At 40.1% G+C, this 18749-nt stretch overlaps 1 protein-coding gene across 1 annotated transcript in view; it reads right to left on the reverse strand.

The window, feature by feature from the left end:
* The window catches only part of Racgap1 (Rac GTPase activating protein 1), a 30755-nt gene extending 15251 nt beyond the window's left edge, over positions 1-15504 (reverse strand). Inside the window, exons 1-4 of the mRNA XM_090325520.1 lie at positions 15360-15504; positions 6542-6630; positions 2286-2488; positions 1316-1452 (exon numbers count right to left, since the gene is read on the reverse strand). Coding sequence (XP_090181646.1) covers positions 1316-1452; positions 2286-2488; positions 6542-6626 — 425 coding nt within the window. The 5' untranslated portion in view covers positions 6627-6630; positions 15360-15504. The remainder of the gene's footprint in view (positions 1-1315; positions 1453-2285; positions 2489-6541; positions 6631-15359) is intronic.
* Between the last annotated feature and the right edge of the window lie 3245 nt (positions 15505-18749).

Genomic DNA, 18749 nt, shown 5'->3' on the forward strand with positions numbered 1-18749 from the left:
CGTGAACAAGATCATAGCAGTTATCATCTTTATGGTGACATCTTCAAATTCAAACCTAGCTGTGGTGGGCTACATTTTATGAGATGTATATGGATGAGTACAGGTGCAGCACAGTTGCTTTTTCAACAAAGGGCTCATAACAGCAATTCAAAGTTACAGCCAGATCTATGGGTGTTACTTCCTGCTGAGTTTGTACTATCGGCTATTAAAAATTCACAAGGCAGAAGAGTGAGCTTTAATTTGATTCCCAATTGTGGCTGCTTTCTACAAGAGAGTATTACCCAGCTTTGGTAAGAAATTAAGCCTGTACAGCTTCTTAGTTATAAAGATACCCCATAAATAAATCAGGCAACAAAACAAATAGCTGAAAGAGTGCTGACCTTTCCCTACTTATTTTATTGTGAGAGTTAAAATCAAAGCCTAGCTGAGACTATTTTAAATAGTGACAGTATGAAACCAAAATTATTATTTAGCCTTGGCTCACACCAGCTTTTCTAAACCAGAAGAGCTGTAAGAGCTCTCTGGAGAGCAGACATTGAAAGTATTGCTGAACTGTCACTTTCACCTTTAGGTTTCTTAGCAATGTACAGGATTAGTTACTGATTTGTAATTTAGCATCAACATCAAAATTTTACTCATGGTGAAACAACATCCTAAGGAGAGATTTATAAAAAAATAAAATTAAAATAAGGAGGGGCCAGGAGTTTAGCCTAGTGTTAAGAGTGCTTGTGCTTGCCTAGCATTCATGAAGACCCAGGTTCAATTCCTCAGTACCACATACATAGAAAAAGCTTGAAGTGGTGCTCAGGCTCAAGTGATAGAGCTTTAGCCTTGACAAAGTCCAAGGACAGTGGTGAGTGCCAGTGTCTCATGCCTGTAATCCTAGCTACTCAGGAGGCTGAGATCCAAGAATCACTGAAGCCAGCCTGGGCAGGAAAGGCCCTGAGACATACTTATCTCCAATTAACTGCTTAAAAAACAACAACAAAAAAAACCCCTAGAAGTAGAGTTGTGGCTTAAGTAGTAGAATACTATCCTTGATTGGGGGGTGGGTAGGAGTAGCTCAAGGACAAAACCCAGGCCCTGAATTCAAAACCCAGCAAAAGCAAAAATAAATACATATATTGAATAATATTAAAAAGTTAAAAAAAAAAAAGTCCCTGGGGCCTTAATTCCTCAATACTCTTCCCCCAAAGTCTTTTTCTGCTTTCATCAGCACACATTACAGAAGCAGTATATTGAAGAGTTCAGATAACAGGAATTTCTGACAGCTGTGTTGCTCATGATCAGATAACAACAGATGCAGTTCCCCCACCTTTTGTTGCCAGCATTGCCGCTGGATGGTTGGCCTTTATTGAGAAAAGCCAGAGCTGATTTTTGCTCCTCGCTTAGTTGAATGCTACCAGATGTGTCACACATGAGCATCTCTCGAATCAGCTGAATTTGTCGTTCCTTCAGATCAAAGCAAAGTAAAACATCATAACTAGCCAGGGGAGAAAGCTTCACCTCAAATTTATGGGACAGGCAGAAGACATTAAAATACACCATTATGCAAATGGGACTTCAGGAAGGCAGCTACACCAACAGCATATTAATTCACACCAAGTTCAGATTGTAGCTCTGATTTCTGACTAGTAAGATGAGCTGTAGCTAGAATCATATGTCTGCTACAAGACTCTGAGATCAAACTGGGAATCCAAGAAAAGAGTAATGCAAAATTTGAGTTCCAAAATAAATTTCATATAGCAAAAATACTTTTGTCATTTGATCAAGTCAATTATTGGCTCCCTCTACAGATCAAAGCAGTCACCAACCTTTGTAAATGGTGGCACAAAACACATTAAAACAGATACAAAGCTGTAATATAAAAGAAGCCAACAACTGAAGCTTAGTGAGGCATCCAACACAAAAACTAAGATGGATTAGCCCCTCCTCGTAAAGGCTTTCTGGCCTACTCTGTACATCAAAATGATAGTCACACACACACAAAAGATAGTCACATTACTCAATTGGTTGAGTACATCCAGTTCTTTATCCTGAAACCAAACAGCCATGAGTTAGAACTGCCTTGCCTCTATCAATGTAGTGGAGCAGACAGATGTGTACAGATGAAGATACTCTGAGCAGGACTTTCAGAGGAAATGTTGCTTTTAGTTCTTTAATGAGGAAGAAAAACTGGGTACATGTCACAAAAGGAAATATTACCAGTTGTTTTTATATTATTGTATATTATAAAAGTTTTATGATTATATAACCATTGTGCTTACATATAAAACAATACATACCAGCTTCTCACAGTCAGCCTCAGCTCGTTGTCTCCGTTTGATCTCTAGCTCCACTTGATTACGCGCATGCTTTAACTTAACATCAAGAGCGCTACGCTCAGATTCTGCTTTCATCAAAAGATCCTTGTATTTCCCCAGCTCATGGTCTGTTCTCTGCCACTTCTTACGGAAATCCTCAAAGTCTTTTGCCAACTGGATGAATTCTGAGGAAAGGTGAAAATTTTTAATAATTCTAGTATCAAACAAGGTACAAGTCCTCAAATAAATGGCTCCAAACACGTAATTAAGGGACCAACTCAACTACAAGAAAGCCCAACTGAAGCAGATCCTGGAGATATCTGTCACTTTAGACAAGAGCTTTGTGGGGAGCAATTCCCGATTCAATAGGCCACATACTTCTAGCTTAGCCAGTGGCATCTGCTATGGAATATGTAACTCATTAGTCACCTGGATCCAGATGTAACACTAACACTGAAAGCTCCTGAACAGAAGGCAATCAAAGGGGGATACCTTTGGGGCAGCTGTCACATACCAGGACAGTTACAGCTATAAAACAAAAAACAGTCTCCTTTACAGTCACACACTGCTGCACCAGAGACGTTAAGCAGCAAATTCAAATGTAACTGCAGTAATATGCTCCAGTAGATGTAGATTAATATTACAGATGTCTAGACCTGTAATTCCATTCAGCTATATAATTATACAAATATTGATTTGAAAGTAAAGAGTCAATTTGCTTTTGCTGTTTAACACTGCCCTGAAGGGTATGTAAACATTCCATTTGGAAAAGCAGGAGAGATCATAGGAGCTCCTGGAAAGTCACTGGTAGAAGAATGTGGACTCTTCAAATGTCCACAAGGATAGCAACAGTTCCAAAGCAAGGCAAGATAACCTTGGTGGCATTCATTCTTATCACCTGCTACTGGGGAAGACTATACTATAATATACTTGCAAAAGTGCCTTATAATTTTCTAGTTAACCTCAGTCTATCTCTAAGGACCATTCATATTCTCTACCATAATGAAAGATTGGTCCAAGGTGCATAGCTAATGCTGGTGACACTAACTCAGTTTATAGCTGAAACTAGGTTGGTATCACAAAAAGCAGATTCTTAGGTAGTAAGAATCTGCTTATATACATAATGTAGCATAAGCCTAGTATGTCACAGACATACAACAGGCACTTGCTAAATATTAAGCTATGCTTATTCCTAATTCATATATCAATCCTTTAAAAGGTTCAAACAGCACCTAACAAAAAAAAAATAGAAGATTAAAAATGTAAACTAGAACGGGGGGAAAACAAGAAGAGGGGTGGGGGAGGGGAAGGGAAATGGGGACCATGACATGTGAAAGGGTATCAATGTGTGGGAATTAATGCACCACTTATCTGGCAAATATCATGTAACCCTTCTATTAATTACAATAAAAATATATTAAAAAATGTAAACTAAGGAAAAACAAAATAACAAAATACTTAAGCTATTAATTAAAGACATTTTATTTAGCCACTTTCATTCTCATCTTCCATTAATCTTGGACTTAAATACTTAAAACTAAATAAAAGAGGGGCCAGGAGTTTGGTCTAGTAGTAGAGTGCTTGCCTAGCATGCACTAAGACCAGGGTTTGATTCCTCAGTACCACATACATTAGAAAAAGCTGGAAGTGGTGCTGTGGCTCAAGTGGTAGAGCTCTAGCCTTGAAAAAGCTTAAGGACAGTGTCCAGGCCCTGAGTTCAAGCCAGGACTGGCAAAAAAAAACAAAAACAAAAAAACAAACAAAAAAAACTAAATAAAAGAAAATTGTGACAAAAGGCAAGAATCAAAATTTAAGGGATACGTAAGTTTGGGGGAGGGCACTCCTAGAATCTGAGAAGATGAGCACTGAATGACCGAATGTTCCAAGTCAGAAATTTAGAGAGGAAGCTAGGCATTGGCACCTCAAGCCTGTAATCATAGCTACCCAGGAGGCTGAGATCTGAGGATGGAGGTTCAATGACAGCCAGGTAGGAAAACCTATGAGACTCTTATGTCCAATTAACTACTAGAAAATTGGTGGGGCAAAATCTCTTGCAAAACAGAAACAATAGGAAACTGTATGTCTTGTTTGGAGGGAATTATTTGGGGGGCTCTAGCTCTACCACTTGAGCCTCAGCATCACTTCCGGCTTTTTTGTATGTATGTGGTACCAAGGAATCGAACCTGGGTCTTCGTGCATGCTAGGCAAGCACTTTAACCACTAGGCCAAACTCCCGGCCCATGGGGGGGAGTATTTTTTAAAACAATAGGATGATGTCTTATTGTTTGTTTGGTTTTGGCAGAGGAAGAGGAGCTGTTGTTCAGGAGTTTTGTTTGGTTTTGCAGCATTACTTCCCAAAGTATTTTCACAACTAGTAACTTAGTATATCCCCAAGTCCTCACAGCAGTCACACAAAAGAGATAAAATGCTTAAATTCCTATTTCACAGATGGAGAAACAGAGAAACAAGTTAAAAGCCAGCACTAGTTGCTGGGATTCTAAACCTCAGGTTCTTCCCTTGGGCTCCACACACTTATCAAAGACTCCTAGAGTTCTTACCACTACCGTCTCCTCTACCATTTGTTCCATGTTTCTACTCACAAGACCATTCCACTGAGGAAAAGGGATTACTCTTCTCTCTTTTCCTAAGCTATGGCAACTATATCCTTCCTAGTCAGACTCCAAGCCTTGACCTCTACTATGCCCTTCACCTCTGCCAGGTAATCTTCCCAAAGCAGAGTGCCGATCATTTACCCCTACAGACTCCCCTCATCCCTTCTTGCCTCCACTTGAACAGGTGCCTGACCTACAATGTCCTCTCTTTCATCTCTGCCCATTGAGATCTGACCCTATATCTAAGATTCAACTCAAATCTTACTTTCTTTCAAGAAGCCATTCAGTTGTTTCTTTCCCTCAAATTCAACATGTACTAAAAGCATTAATAGGCCAAAGTATTTGTCAAATGAACCTGTGGTTTAAGATTTCTTATTCTCTATCTTTCCCACTAGACTCCAAAGTAATCCATTTTCTGAGATGATGTGACCTCAAAGGGAAGCCTGATTAGTATGCCATTGTGGTTACTGAGCTAGTACCAGATGACAGGGTCATGCAGCAGCTATTAGGGAGAGAAAATAGAATATTGTTCTGAAAGGCCTGTAAGTGGATAAGAGCTATTAAAAGCATCAATCAATTTAAAGAAAATAGTGAATGGTATAAGCAAGATGCCATACTAACTATGGAGGTAAAGAAAAGCTTAGGACATAGTTCTGTCATTATTTTTATGCCGGTAAGGATGATTTGAGAGCAACACATGCTAAATTGGTTATTACTGAAAATCTGAAATAGAAGAGAAATGGCAATACAAAGAGAAGGTGGCATAGAATAATTCTCTTAGATCATATACATTAATGCTATCAGTCCCACTTTCTTTTCTAATTTATTTCCCAGATTGTTCCTTTTCTTCTCCAATCCCCCACTCTATCTCCTTTATTATTCCTCATGCATCTAATGTATAAAAGTTGGTAAAACGTACATGCCTAGTCCCTTTTTGAAAAGACAGTTTTTCCTCGTCAGTTGTGTTTACAGAACACGGATGTCTGGGAAAAAGGATAATGACAACTAGCTAGGTGCCAGTGGCTAGTGCCTGTTTAATCCTAGCGACTCAGGAGGCTGAGATTTGAGAATCACAGTTCAAAGCCAGCCCAGGTACGAAGTCCCATGAAATTTATCTCCAATTAACTACTAAAAATAACCTAGAACTACTAAAAGGTAGAAGTGGAGCTGTGGCTCACGTAATAGAAAACTGGCTTTGAGCAAACAATCTCAGGGTCAGCACCCAGGCACTGATTTCAAGCCCCAAGACCAAAAACAAACAAAACAATAAAAAATCTGTAAGTAGAGCTTTGGCTCAAGTGGTAGAATAACAGCCTTAAGCTGAAAAAAAAAAAAAAAAAAAAGCTAATAAGGTAAAACAATGTACAAGCCCTGAATTCAAGCCTTAACACTAACACATTAAAAAAAAAAAATCTAGGTAAAATCCAGTTCAGGGCAACTACAGAAATAATTCTAGTGACTTTAAGAATGATTCCCATTAATCTTTGATTATGGGTAAGTGAATCATATTTTTTCTAGGGAACAAAAATGAGAAGCAACCTTAAGACTGAAAGACTTCAGTTTATAAAAAGCCCAAATGTGAAATCTGCTTTTTCTTTTTGCACAGACCAGCTCAGAATGACTTACGAAGTTCATTTCCTTCACTGAGAATTTCCACCCGGCGCACAAGCTGCTCAAACAGATTCCGCAAATTCAGCATTGTAGTATCCATCTTTCTGCCAAGAAATCAAATACACATTAGGGGTCCTGCCTTCTCCCTCTGACAAAAGATGCAGTAGCAAACCCATAGAGTCATCAGTGACCAACATCTGGACTCTTCTATTTGCAGCTACCATTATAAGAATCTCAAGGCAACAATTGATGTTTTGTGTGATCCTTAATATAAAACTAAAGTTGGGGGCTGGAGTGTAGCTCAGGGGCAAAGTCCTTGCCTAGCAAGTGCAATATCTTGGGTTCAACTCCGAGTACCAAAAAAGAAAAGGCAAAAACAGTTAAAGCAAAAGTTGGAATATTAAAGACTCACTTGACTACAGGAAGACAATGCCCACCTCCTGACTACTTTTCTTCCCACCTCTACCCACAGTCATCCTGGTGCTGACAAGAAGGTATTAGGAATGAGCCTGTCAGTTATAAGGTAACTACAAAATATGGTTCAAGTCAAACCTGATTAGTGTAATACTAATTAGTAATAATATACTAATTATATACTAATAGCATTAATATAATGCTATTTTAGTTCTTTCTTGTGGACTTTGAACTCTACAATGTAACTTAAAAGTCTTTATCTTTAATTTCATCTTTAATGTCCTATTGAAACTGTCTTTTAAAAAGCAGGACATGGTCAACACATTTCCTACCAATGACACAGGTGACGTCACACCACTGATTAAGTGGGGAAATCGTCAGGCTCAGCAGCACGAGAATTATTTCTGTAATGCACGGTTCTCTGCTGGACTGCTTGCAGGACTATGTTTAATAAATTTATACCAAGTAAAGGCAAAAGATTATATTGTATCGTATTCTGGCATCAGAGAGACAATACACAACCTTCACAGTTAGAAGGGCAAAAGAAAATCATTTTTGGTATGTTCTGTATAGTGAATTTCAGGCTTTGTGCTTCCCCTCAAAGACCTATGGCTATCACATTAAAAATGCAGTTACTACAGGCAGTTCTATTTCAAATAAACGTTAACTGGAAATACCTTGAGGTAAGATCTTCATTTAACAGTTAAGAAAGACATTCATGGAATGTTATGAAAATTATCAAGGAAATAAAATAAACCCAAATTTCACTTGAAAATAAAATGTCTTTACAAATACAGGATCATCCTATATTTCTCTACCTACCTCAATATTCTACTCCTGGTAGTTATTTCATGTCTCTAAATAAAAATTTCAGAACTTGGGGCCAGGAGTATGGCCCTAGTGGTAGAGTGCTTACCTAGCATGCACGATCCCTGGATTTGATTCCTTGGTACCACATACACAGAAAAAGCTGGAAGTGGTGTTGTGGCTCAAATAGTAAAGCACTAGTCTTGAGCACAGGAGGCTCAAGGACAGTGCCCAGGCCCTGAGTTCAAGACCCAGGACTGGCCAAGAAAAAAAATTCAGAATTCTATCTTGAATGGTTTGTGATTTTGCAAATATTTTTAAGATTGTACCATAAGTTGTGATGGCAACAAAGGGAAAAAAGGATAAAGGAATATATGAACAGAAAGATATATTCTATTAAATGCTACAAAAATATTCATTTGTACTTGTGACAATTGTAAAAGCTTCAATTTCAGCTTGGATGCAATATATACCTGATTCAAGGCCAGAAATTAAGATCTTCAAATGGCAATGTATCTGTTCCAAGCAACATAATCATAGCAAGCTGCTAAGCAACCAGACCAACAAATTTATTACAAAGGTCTTTTTCTAAACTAAGAACAAAACCAAAAGAATAACATTAAAACTGACAGGAAGAGATCTGGAAATCATGGAGAAATAAACACGGACTTAACAAGTACCACAGGGCAGAAGGGACGAATACTCAATAGCTGAATCAGATGACATTCTCTTTTGCTTCCCAGTAAAAACGTAAGGTTCCAATAAATACTTTTAATGTGGGCATTAATTTCTTTTAACTCAGTATCATTTGTATATCTGAAACATTAGAGCAGTAGAAAACTTCTGTCCAAGAGCACAGAAAAAAGTCAGGTGTCAGTGGTTCATGCCTATAACATTAGCTCTACTCAGAGACCTGAAGGACCTGAGTTCAAAGCTAAGAGGGGCGGAAAAATCTGTACAACTCCATCTCCAATTAGGATTATAAGCATAAGCCACCAGCACCCACCAATCTTTTTTTTTTTTTTTGCAGGTTGTGAGGTTTGAATTCTGGGCCTAGGCGTTGTCCCTGAGCTCTTCAGCTCAAGGCTACTACCCTACCCCTTGAGCCACAACACCACTTCTTGTTTTCTAGTGGTTAATTGGAGATAAGAGTTTCTCTGTCTTTAGTGCCTGGGCTGGCTTTGAATTGCAATCCTCAGATCTCACCTGGGCTGGCTGTGAACTTAGTTCACACCTTAGTTCTCACCTTCCTGAGTTGCTAGGATTATAGGCATGAGCCACCACACCCAACCCAGCTCCTGTCTTAAATGTCTTTTTCTGTCTTACATGACAGTAGGACCTAATTCTGTGTGTGTTTAGGAGAGGAGAGACAGAGAGAGACAGAGAGAGACAGAGAGAGAGAGAGAGAGCGAGAGAGAGAGAGAGAGAGAGAGAGAGAGAGAGAGAGAGAGAGAGAGAGAGAGAGAGAGAGAGACAGAGAGACAGAGACACAGACTGGGGTTTGAAACTCAGGGCCTTGAGCTTGCTAGGGAAGCACTTTATCACTTCAGACATACCTTTTGACCTCCTCTCTGATTTGAATGTTTGTGTCTCTCCAAAATTCTTGTTAAAACTATGAAGTGATTAGGCCAGACACTGATGGCTTGTGTCTATAACACTAATTACTAAAGAGGTTGAAATCTGAGGACAGAGGTTCCAAGCCAGCCAAGGCAGGAAAGGCCAAGAGACTTATCTCCAATTAACAACCAAAAAAGCCAGAAGTAAAGGTGTGGCTCAAGACACAGTGCATCAGCCTGGAATGAAAAAGCCAACTAAGGCTATGAGTTCAAGTCCTAGTACGGAAACAAAACAAATTAAGTGATCAGGATATAAAAATGGAATAAATGCCCTTATAAAAAGGGTTTTAAGGCCAGGTGCAATAGCTCATGCCTCTAATCCTAGCTACTCAGGAGGCTGAGATATGAGGATCCAGGTTCAGAGCCAGCCTGGGCACTAAAGTCCCTGAGACTCTCATCTCCAATTAACCACCAGAAAACCAGAGGGGCTGTGGCTCAGGGGTAGGTTGGTAGCCTTGAACTGAAGAGCTCAGGGTCAGCGCGCAGGCCTAGCTCAAGCCCCATGACCCACAATAAAATAAAATAAGAATAGGGAAAAAGTCCTAAAGTAAAGCTCTAACTCTTTTATGTACTAATAAAACTGTTGTTAATTAAATTCTAACACTCATTTACAAAGTGCAAACAACAATACACTACAGTTCACAGAGTATTTAAACATAGAAAAAGCTTTATTATAATGCATAAATTAGCCCTTACTATCAAAACATTAAGGTGTTTACATAAAACCATGTATGAACCAGGCACGACGGCTCACACCTGTAATCCTAACTACTCAGGAGGCTGAGCGCTGAGGATCGAGGTTCAAAGCCAGCCCAGGCACTGAAGACCAAGAGCCTTTTATCACCAATTAACCACTAGAAAAGGGGAAGTGGGACTGTGGCTCTAGGGGTAGGGCAGTAGCCTTTAGCTGAAGAGCTCAGGGATAGGACCCAGGCCCAGAGTTCAACCTCCCACAAACTTAAAAAAACAAATAACAACAACAACAAAAACTATGTATGAGTGGAAGCTGGTGGCTCACACCTGTAATCCTAACTACTCAGGAGGCTGAGCACTGAGGACTGTGGTTCAAAGCCAGCTGGAGCAAGAAAGTCTTTGAGACTCTTATCTCCAATTAACCACCAAAAAGCCAGAAGTGGAGCTCATATGGGAGAGCACTAGTCTTAAGTTTACAAACAATGGCCAGGCCTTGAGTTCAAGTGCCAGAACTTGCAGAACTGGCACCAAAAAAAAAAATTTTGTTTTATTTTGTGGCTGATAATTTGATAGTTGTTAATTATATCCCAGAACAATGATTCCAAAATCTAGGATTCTTCCCAGTCTAAGCTCTTTGCACATAGGGTAATAGTAAATTTAAAATCTTGCCTATTTTCTTAAACAAGGCTATATAACTAGAAAGAAAATCAGAATTTACTAGGAACCTTTGAAGTGATTTGTACACTACACTTGACATTTCACATATATTTTTTAGCGAACTTGATTACCTTAATTCCTGTATTGTGGACACCAACAACTAAGGCTCAGAGACCTTAAAGGACTAATAAATAAGCTCATTAAAGGAATCTATTAGGTCATGTTTGTTACAGACATTCTCAGATGCCTCTCCCAAATCACATTTCACAAAGAATGAAGCATATACAAGCAGACTGGAAATAGAACTCAGGCCAAAAAGAATCAAGAAGATAACAAAATTTGACCAGGTGAAGAAATTTAAGCTAGCTGTTCTAGATAAGGCTAAATGCTATTGACATGGCTTCTTCTTCATCTAATATAGGTTTACTTAGGATAATAAAAAAAAATGGCGGTAGCAAACTATAATCCTCTTTTCTTTATAGGCTAGGGAACAATACATTTTTATTAACATCCTACAGAAGTGATTCTAAGGAATTATTTATAGGTGACAAAAATATCTTTCTGCATCACTACCGACTCAATAGCCAAATTGTAACTCAAAAAGCTAAAATTTACTCATCCTATTCAATGTCAATTGAGAATGGTTTTAATTTTCCTACTGGGTCACATTTTCATCCTTAAGTTTATTTCCTCTCCCTTTATTATTTAGCTCCATAGCTAGGAGATACACTAATGTGAAAGGAAACAAAAACAAAGTCATCTTGCACTGCATTGCTTTGCAGCTGTAAAACAGCTGTCACTTTCCACAAAAGAGGCTGCTGTCTTTCGGGAAAGCTGAAACGACCCCTGTGTGTGGCAAGGAAATCAGTTTGTGAGCACTTTAAACAAAAAGGTGCTGGAGAATCTGAGCTATTATTGATAGGAAACCCCAGAAGTGGAGAAGTCACTACACACAGATTCCCAATCTGTGAGTATCCCTAAAGGAGCAATTTGGCAACACCAAGGTAGAGTCTCAGCTTGCCTTGATTGCTTTGAGCCCCCAATTTAATTTCAATCACCCAGTGAAGAAGACAGACAGTTCTTCAGAATAACAGACTATTACAGACTGCAGCGTATCCTGGGAAAAGTCTATATACTCTTCTACTTTCTCTTACAAACATTATTATGAAACCTATATATCAGGTTTTTCAGATACATAAAAGATGTTAAACATTGTAAACCAAAGCAACAGAAGTTGGATTTTTTCATCGCTTATCTGGAGAATCCCAGGAAATTAACAATATAGGTTTTCTGCTGCCAAGGAAAATCTTTTATTCCCAAAGACAATCTCAATGCTAAGATTCTTTCATATAAGTAGGAAGCATTTCAGAACAAATCCTTATGTGTGTGTGACTGTGGAGCTTGAACTCTGGGCCTGGGTATTGTCCCTAAGCTCTTCAGCTCAAGGATACCACCCTATCTCTGGGCCTGGGTGTTCTCCTTGAGCTCTTCAGCACAAAGCTATTGCCTTACCCCTGGAGCCTCAGCACCACTTCCAGTTTTTTAGTGGTTAATTGGAGATAAGAGTCTCATTAGTGCTTGGGCTGGCTTAGGGCTGGCTTAGAACCTTGATCCTTAACTCTCAGCCTCCTGAGTAGCTAGGATTACAGGTGTGAGCTACCACAACTGGCCCTCAAAACAAATCTTTTTCCCAAATTGTATCAAATTCAAGTGGCAAGAAGAAAAATACTATCGTAAGACCGAATTTTTGTCTGTTTTTAGAGTGCTAGGGATCGAACTCAGAGCTCTGTATATGCTAGTCAAGCATTCCACCACTGAGCCACATTCCCAGGATCCCAACACGCCCCCTCAAAAACAAAAACAAAACCTGTTCCTGTGAGCAAATTAACTGCAGTAAAAATAAACAAAATTCAACCCAACATGAAGAAATGAGAGCTGAATAATGATTATTTATAAAATTATTACAAACTCAGCTTACAATTTTTTCTGTGAATTCTTCTGTCTTAACTATTTTATTCTTCAAGGTCTAAAATAAATCTTACCAATCCACAATGATCATCCTTTCTATCTATAAAACTCACTAGGTAGAAACTAGGTAGCCTCATAGTGCTAAATTTCTGTTGAAAAAGAAAAATGATCATCACTCTAACCAACTGTATTTAACCAATTGCTACATCTAATCTTTGTCCATGAGCATTCACTTATCAGAGTTGCAATCACAGATTACATGTAATTTTGCATTTGCTTTTTACTATCATATTTCCATGAAATTCAAAACAATTGTTTAATCATTCTCTTCTTTGGATAGATTATTCCAGTTCTCAATTACCTCTCTGCCTGAAATATCCTGGATGGATGCTTTCAAATCTTTTTCATGTCATTTTCTCAGTGGAGTATTTCCTAACCACCCTTTTAGAGAGAGAGAGAGAGTGTGTGTGTGTGTGTGTGTGTGTGTGTATGTACATATATATATATATATATATAGTTTTATTTATTTTTTTGGTGGATCATGGAGCTTGAACTCTGGGCCCAGGTCATGTCCATGAGCTCTTCAGCTAAAAGTTACTGCCCTACCTCCGGGCGTTGTCCCTTAGCTCTTCTGCTAAAGCCTACTTCCCTACCCCTTGAGCCACAGCCCCACTTCCCTTTTTCTTTTGGAGAAGAGTCCCATGTTCTTTAGTGCCCGAGCTGGCTTTGGGATGGTTTTGAACAGAGATCCTGAGATCTCAGCCTCCTGAGTAGCTATAATTATAGGCATGAGCCACCTGCCCGGCTCTAATCATCCTTTTAAGCTTCAGCTTTTCCCCTCAACATTTCTCAGTTTAATTTTGCTGCCCCAAACACATATTTATAGTATAACTTATTTAATTAATGTCAATGGTGTAAACTCGGAGGAAGCAAAGATTTTTGTCTGTTTTGTTCATTGCTGAGCACCTGGTGCCTTAACCATGAAGACATTTGTTAGTGATTAAAGTACTCACTGAATGAATAGTGTAAACAGTATTTTCACTGTGTTCCTTACAAAATTTCCAATTTTTTCTCCTTCTCCCCCACCCCCCCCCCCCAGTCCTGAGGCTTGAACTCAGGGCTTGAGCACTGTCCTTGGGCTTTCTCAAGCACTCTACCACTTGAGCCACAGCACCATTTTCAGTTTTTTCTATGTATGTGGTACTGAGAAATCGAGCCCAGGTCTTCATGAATGCTAGGCAAGCACTCTACCTCTAGGCCAAACTCCCGCCTCCCACCATTTATTTTTTTTTGGTAGGAGACAAGAATAAGAACAACAACAACAAAAATGGTATCTGATGCTTTCACTCATTGGCTAGCACTCTACCAACTAAACCACACACCTCCAATCCTATCCAATTAACCTATATTAGGATGTGAAAACTCTTTAATACTATTCATAAAAACTGCCAAAAATACTCTCTAAAAAAGCCATACAACTGGGCATGATGGCTCTTGCCTGAAATCCCAGCTACTCTGGAATAAGGCATACACATGGAGAATTAAAGGCCAGTCTAGACTAAATATTGGAGACTCTGCCTCACCACCACCACTTGCCCCTGCCCCAGTAAAGAGCACCCCACAGTTCAGATATCCTTTTAAATTCTACCACCACAAACTGCACATGGTTTTAGGCTGAGTATGACTGGCTTCTATTTACACTTTAAAAATACCAGTTGAGATTGAATGAGGATCCACTGAAATTTTTTTTTAGACAGCGGAGGATGGGTGACTGACTGAGGGGGTGAGTTTGTAAGTTTGGTTTGGAATACACTGAATGCACTTATGGAAATCTCACAATGAAACAGGCACCCCTTGCTGTCCTATGCTAATAAATATTTTTTTAATCTAAAAATAGTTAGTGGAGTTGTGACTCATGTGGCAGAGAGCAAAAAAGCTCAGTGACAGCGCCTAGGGCCCTGAGTTCAAACCCCAGGACCGACACACACACACACACACACACACACACAATCTAAACAAAGTACCAGTCGGAAGATTAAGTTATAGGAAGGTGCCTTCTCTAAACACCTTCAATAATTAAAAATCAAAAAGACAAAACAAACGTATTTACCCGACATATTAAAAAGAATGCCTTTTTCTTCTTCTTTTTTTTTTTTTAAGGGCTTATCTTCCCACCCACCCCACTTTCCAACACGCACCCTTTGGCCTATCGAAAATAGACACGAACTGAAACGGGTGAACGTGTAAATAATAATAAAATGTGGTTGTCACGGAGGCTCAGAATGAAGTTGGGAAGGGCAAGGTGTCATTTCCTCGGCCGCCGACCTACAGAGACGCAGCCCACCAGAAAGACCGGGTTCACCGACCACCCGGCCCCTCCCTTACAAATACCCGGAGGTCACCCCCACCCAGGCTGCGCTGACGTACAAACCGCGATTTGGAGGGTGGGAGGCAATGGCTCCAGTTCAGTAAAAGAAGCCACACCTCAGAAAAGAAAAAAAAAAAAAAAGAAATACTCCGGACTTCCTACAACCCTCCCCACCCCCCGGAAAAAATAAAAAAAGGCAGACCCGGCTTCCCAGCCCTCAGCCAGGAAAGCCGAAAGCCGCGGCCCAGGGATGGCGGCGGCCGGCACCCCCCACCCCGGCCCCCGACGCCCGCGGGGGCCAAAAGCTTACCTCGGCGGCTGCACTTCCTCCGCCGATCCAGCGCCAGGCGCCCCAGGTCTCGCTGCCCCCCACGCTCACTTCGCAGGGTCCGCCAGGTCCCCACCTGGGCGGCTGAGCACTTCCCGACGCGTCTCACCCAACGGCAGGGCGGCACCGCGCTGCCCGCTCGGGTTTGAAATTCGGCATCGGCCAATCACAGAGAAGTTTATTCCACTCACACAGCCGCCCCCCCACCTCCGCACTACGACGCGTGCGTCAGACGAAAGGGCAACGAGTGAGCATGCGCATTCCGCTGGCGTGACGCTAAAGGAGGCCATGTTGACTAAGGGCAAGTAAGGCTCCCTTTTTTAATCTCCCCAGTTCGGGCACTAGAACGCAGGGCCCAGGCCTGAGATTTTTTTTTTTTCCCCCTTAAAGCTAGCGCTCTACCACTTGAGCCGCAGCTCCACTCCTGGATAAGTGTTTCACAGATTTTCCTGTCCAGGCTGGTTTCAAACTTTGATCCTCAGATCTCAGCCTCTTGAGTAGCTAGGATTGCAGGTGAGATACAGACGTGAGCCACCCGTGCCCAGCCAAATGGTGCTTCTCGAGTGCATACGGTTCTAGGCCTTGCTGTTTCTTCCGCGGGGAAGCGGCGCTCATGAAAGCCATTGACAGAACGGAGAAGGATTCTTGGAGGGGCTGGAAGTGTGGCTGAATTCATGAAGCCTTGGGTTCCATTCCTCACTACCACATAAACAGAAAAAGCCTGAAGTGGCGCTGTGGCTTCAGGGGTAGAGGATAGCTTTGAGCAAAAGGAGCTTAGAGACAGTGTCCAGGCCGAGTTCAAGTCCCAGGACTGGGGGGGGGAGGGGGGAAGAATTCCTGGAGGAGAAAGAACAGCAGTCATTTCAACCATATTTCCTGAGCTCTATTATCCATTCATTCCTACCTTCATTCAGCCTTTCAGTTGACACACGAGTGTCAATATAAGTGTGTCAATTCATGACAAATATTCATCGAGGAATCAGAAAAAAAAATAAAAACTAGATGGAGGAGACAGTTCAGAGAAACAAAAATATTAAATGAGAAGTGTTATAATTTCATTTAATAAATGCGACTTGGAATTTCGCATTGTGCGGGCACAGAGGCTTTTATACTTTTTGTAAAAGATCTGGACCCAGAAACAGAACAAGGGGAGGATTCACATTGTCCAAAAAGAAATGTACTCATGGGGCTGGGAGTTTGGCCTAGTGGTAGAGTGCTTGCCTAGCATGCACAAAGACCCAGGTTCGATTCCTCGGTATCACATACATAGAAAAAAAGCCAGAAATGATGCTGAGGCTCAAGTGGTAGAGCTCTAGCCTTGAGAAAGCCCAAGGACAGTGCTCAGGCCCTGAGCTCAAGCCCAGGACTGGCAAAAAAAGAAATGTACTAACTTATGTAATTGTAACCCCTGTGTACATCACCTGTATAATAGCAATAAAAAGAAAAAATCTGGACCCATATTTTTAATACATTTTATATTTGAAGCAATTATTAGAGGGCTCTGTTCATCTGAACTTTTCTGTTTCATTCTCTCATTCTGGAGTGACTACCTCAATGAATATACTAATCGACAGTGACTACTTGTAGTTTGAAGAAGTATTGCCTAGTGCATATAAGAAACAGTGAGATTTAACAGAAAGATCACAGGTTGGGGAGATTATAGTCAAATAATATAAAATTTCAGTTAAAGGAATGTGTCTAGGGCATTATAACATACTGACTAAAAACAGTACAAATAGATTGTATATTTGAAAATTGCTAAGGTTTGGGGGTTTTAGAGTTTTGTTTGTTCATTTTTGTAATGTCAAGGACAGAATTCCTTCATGCTAAGTAAATGCTAACAGTAGGTTTTAAATATTCTTATCACAGTGTGAAATAGTGCCTACATTATATTGATTCAGTCATCGCACAGTGAATGTACGATTATATGTATATGTGATGTTGTATTATCTGTGTATTTATACAGGTGTGTGCATGTAGAAAGACATATATCTATCTAGTGAAACATCATGCTATACTTGATAAATGTATTTTTATATTTTTAGTAAAAAAAAAAAGAAAGAAATCACAGATTTATAACCAGAAAACCATGACTCCATTTTAACAAACAGCAATGGAGAACTGTTATGTGGCAGTTAGATATGCCACTTAACCGGCTACATTATCTTGCTGTTGATACTAGGAATTGAACCCAGGCACTCCCAAGAGCCAAGAATATTACCCACTAATCTCTACCTATAACCCCTACATTATCCTTCTCTTTTTTTAAGTACTAGGGATTAAACTTGCTCAGCTTTGAGCTCTCCTTCCCCACCCCTACCACCCCAAATTCATGACAGGCTCTCTACCAATTGAGCCAAGCCTCTACTTCCAGCTTTTGTGCTGGCTAATTGGAAATAAGAGTCTCAAGGATTTGTCTGCTTAGGTGGACTCCAAACTGAAATTCTTGTATCTCAGCCACCTGAGTAACCATTGCCACTTTTTAACTATAGATAATAATACAATACTATTCCTATCTTACAAGTTTATTCCCAGAACAATCCAGGTAGTATGTGGTATGATCTTAAAGTATATGATTTCAAAATGTAATATATGTTGTTAGTATTAGGAGAGGGATGAAGAAATATCAACTGTGTGTATATTGTCACATTTAATCTTCCCAGCCACCTTTCAGGGACAAGCGCATTTGTTGATTGCATTAGCCTGTGCTCTTTAGATATCCACAATACAATGAAATAAGTACTAGTCTAGGACAGAGATATGTGTAAAGTGCCTTAGAAGCACAGACAAAAAAGCAATTAATCCTGTCAGGGGAGTAGGAGTGTTACAAAAGACTAGAGACTGATATCTGAGCTGAGACTGGAAGGGTGAATAGAAATTTAGCAGAGAAGTGGATGGCAAATTCCTGGCAATGGAAACACCATATGACCTCTGAGGAATGGGGCAAGAGTAGTTTTTGTAAATATGTAACAACACTGTTGATGGAAAATACTTAGGACTACGGAAGAACATTTATTTCAACTCAAAAGTGACATTGAGGGCTCAGTGGAAGTAATGCCTTTGGGAACATTGACCTGAGAAGGGAGAGAATAAACTCACAAAGGAGCCTGGGATCAAATCAGCTAAACATTAGCCTTAATCCTGAAATAGGCATTGTATTGTCAAAAAAGTGAGGCTTGGGATGCCTTGACTGATTTAGAATATATACTAAGATAAGGTCAGGGTGGAACACATACTTAGCATTCAAGAGACCCCAGGAATGTATAGTTCCAATACTGAGGGGGAACCAATCCCCAGTGCTGCCAAAAAAAAATGCTCGGATGGCAAAGAAGATGGTATGAATGGTATGAAGAGAAAACCATCTGAAGGAAG

Source organism: Megascapheus bottae, chromosome 2, assembly GCF_031878675.1.
Source record: "Megascapheus bottae isolate mThoBot1 chromosome 2, mThoBot2.hap1, whole genome shotgun sequence".
Classification (NCBI taxonomy): Eukaryota; Metazoa; Chordata; class Mammalia; order Rodentia; family Geomyidae; genus Megascapheus; species Megascapheus bottae.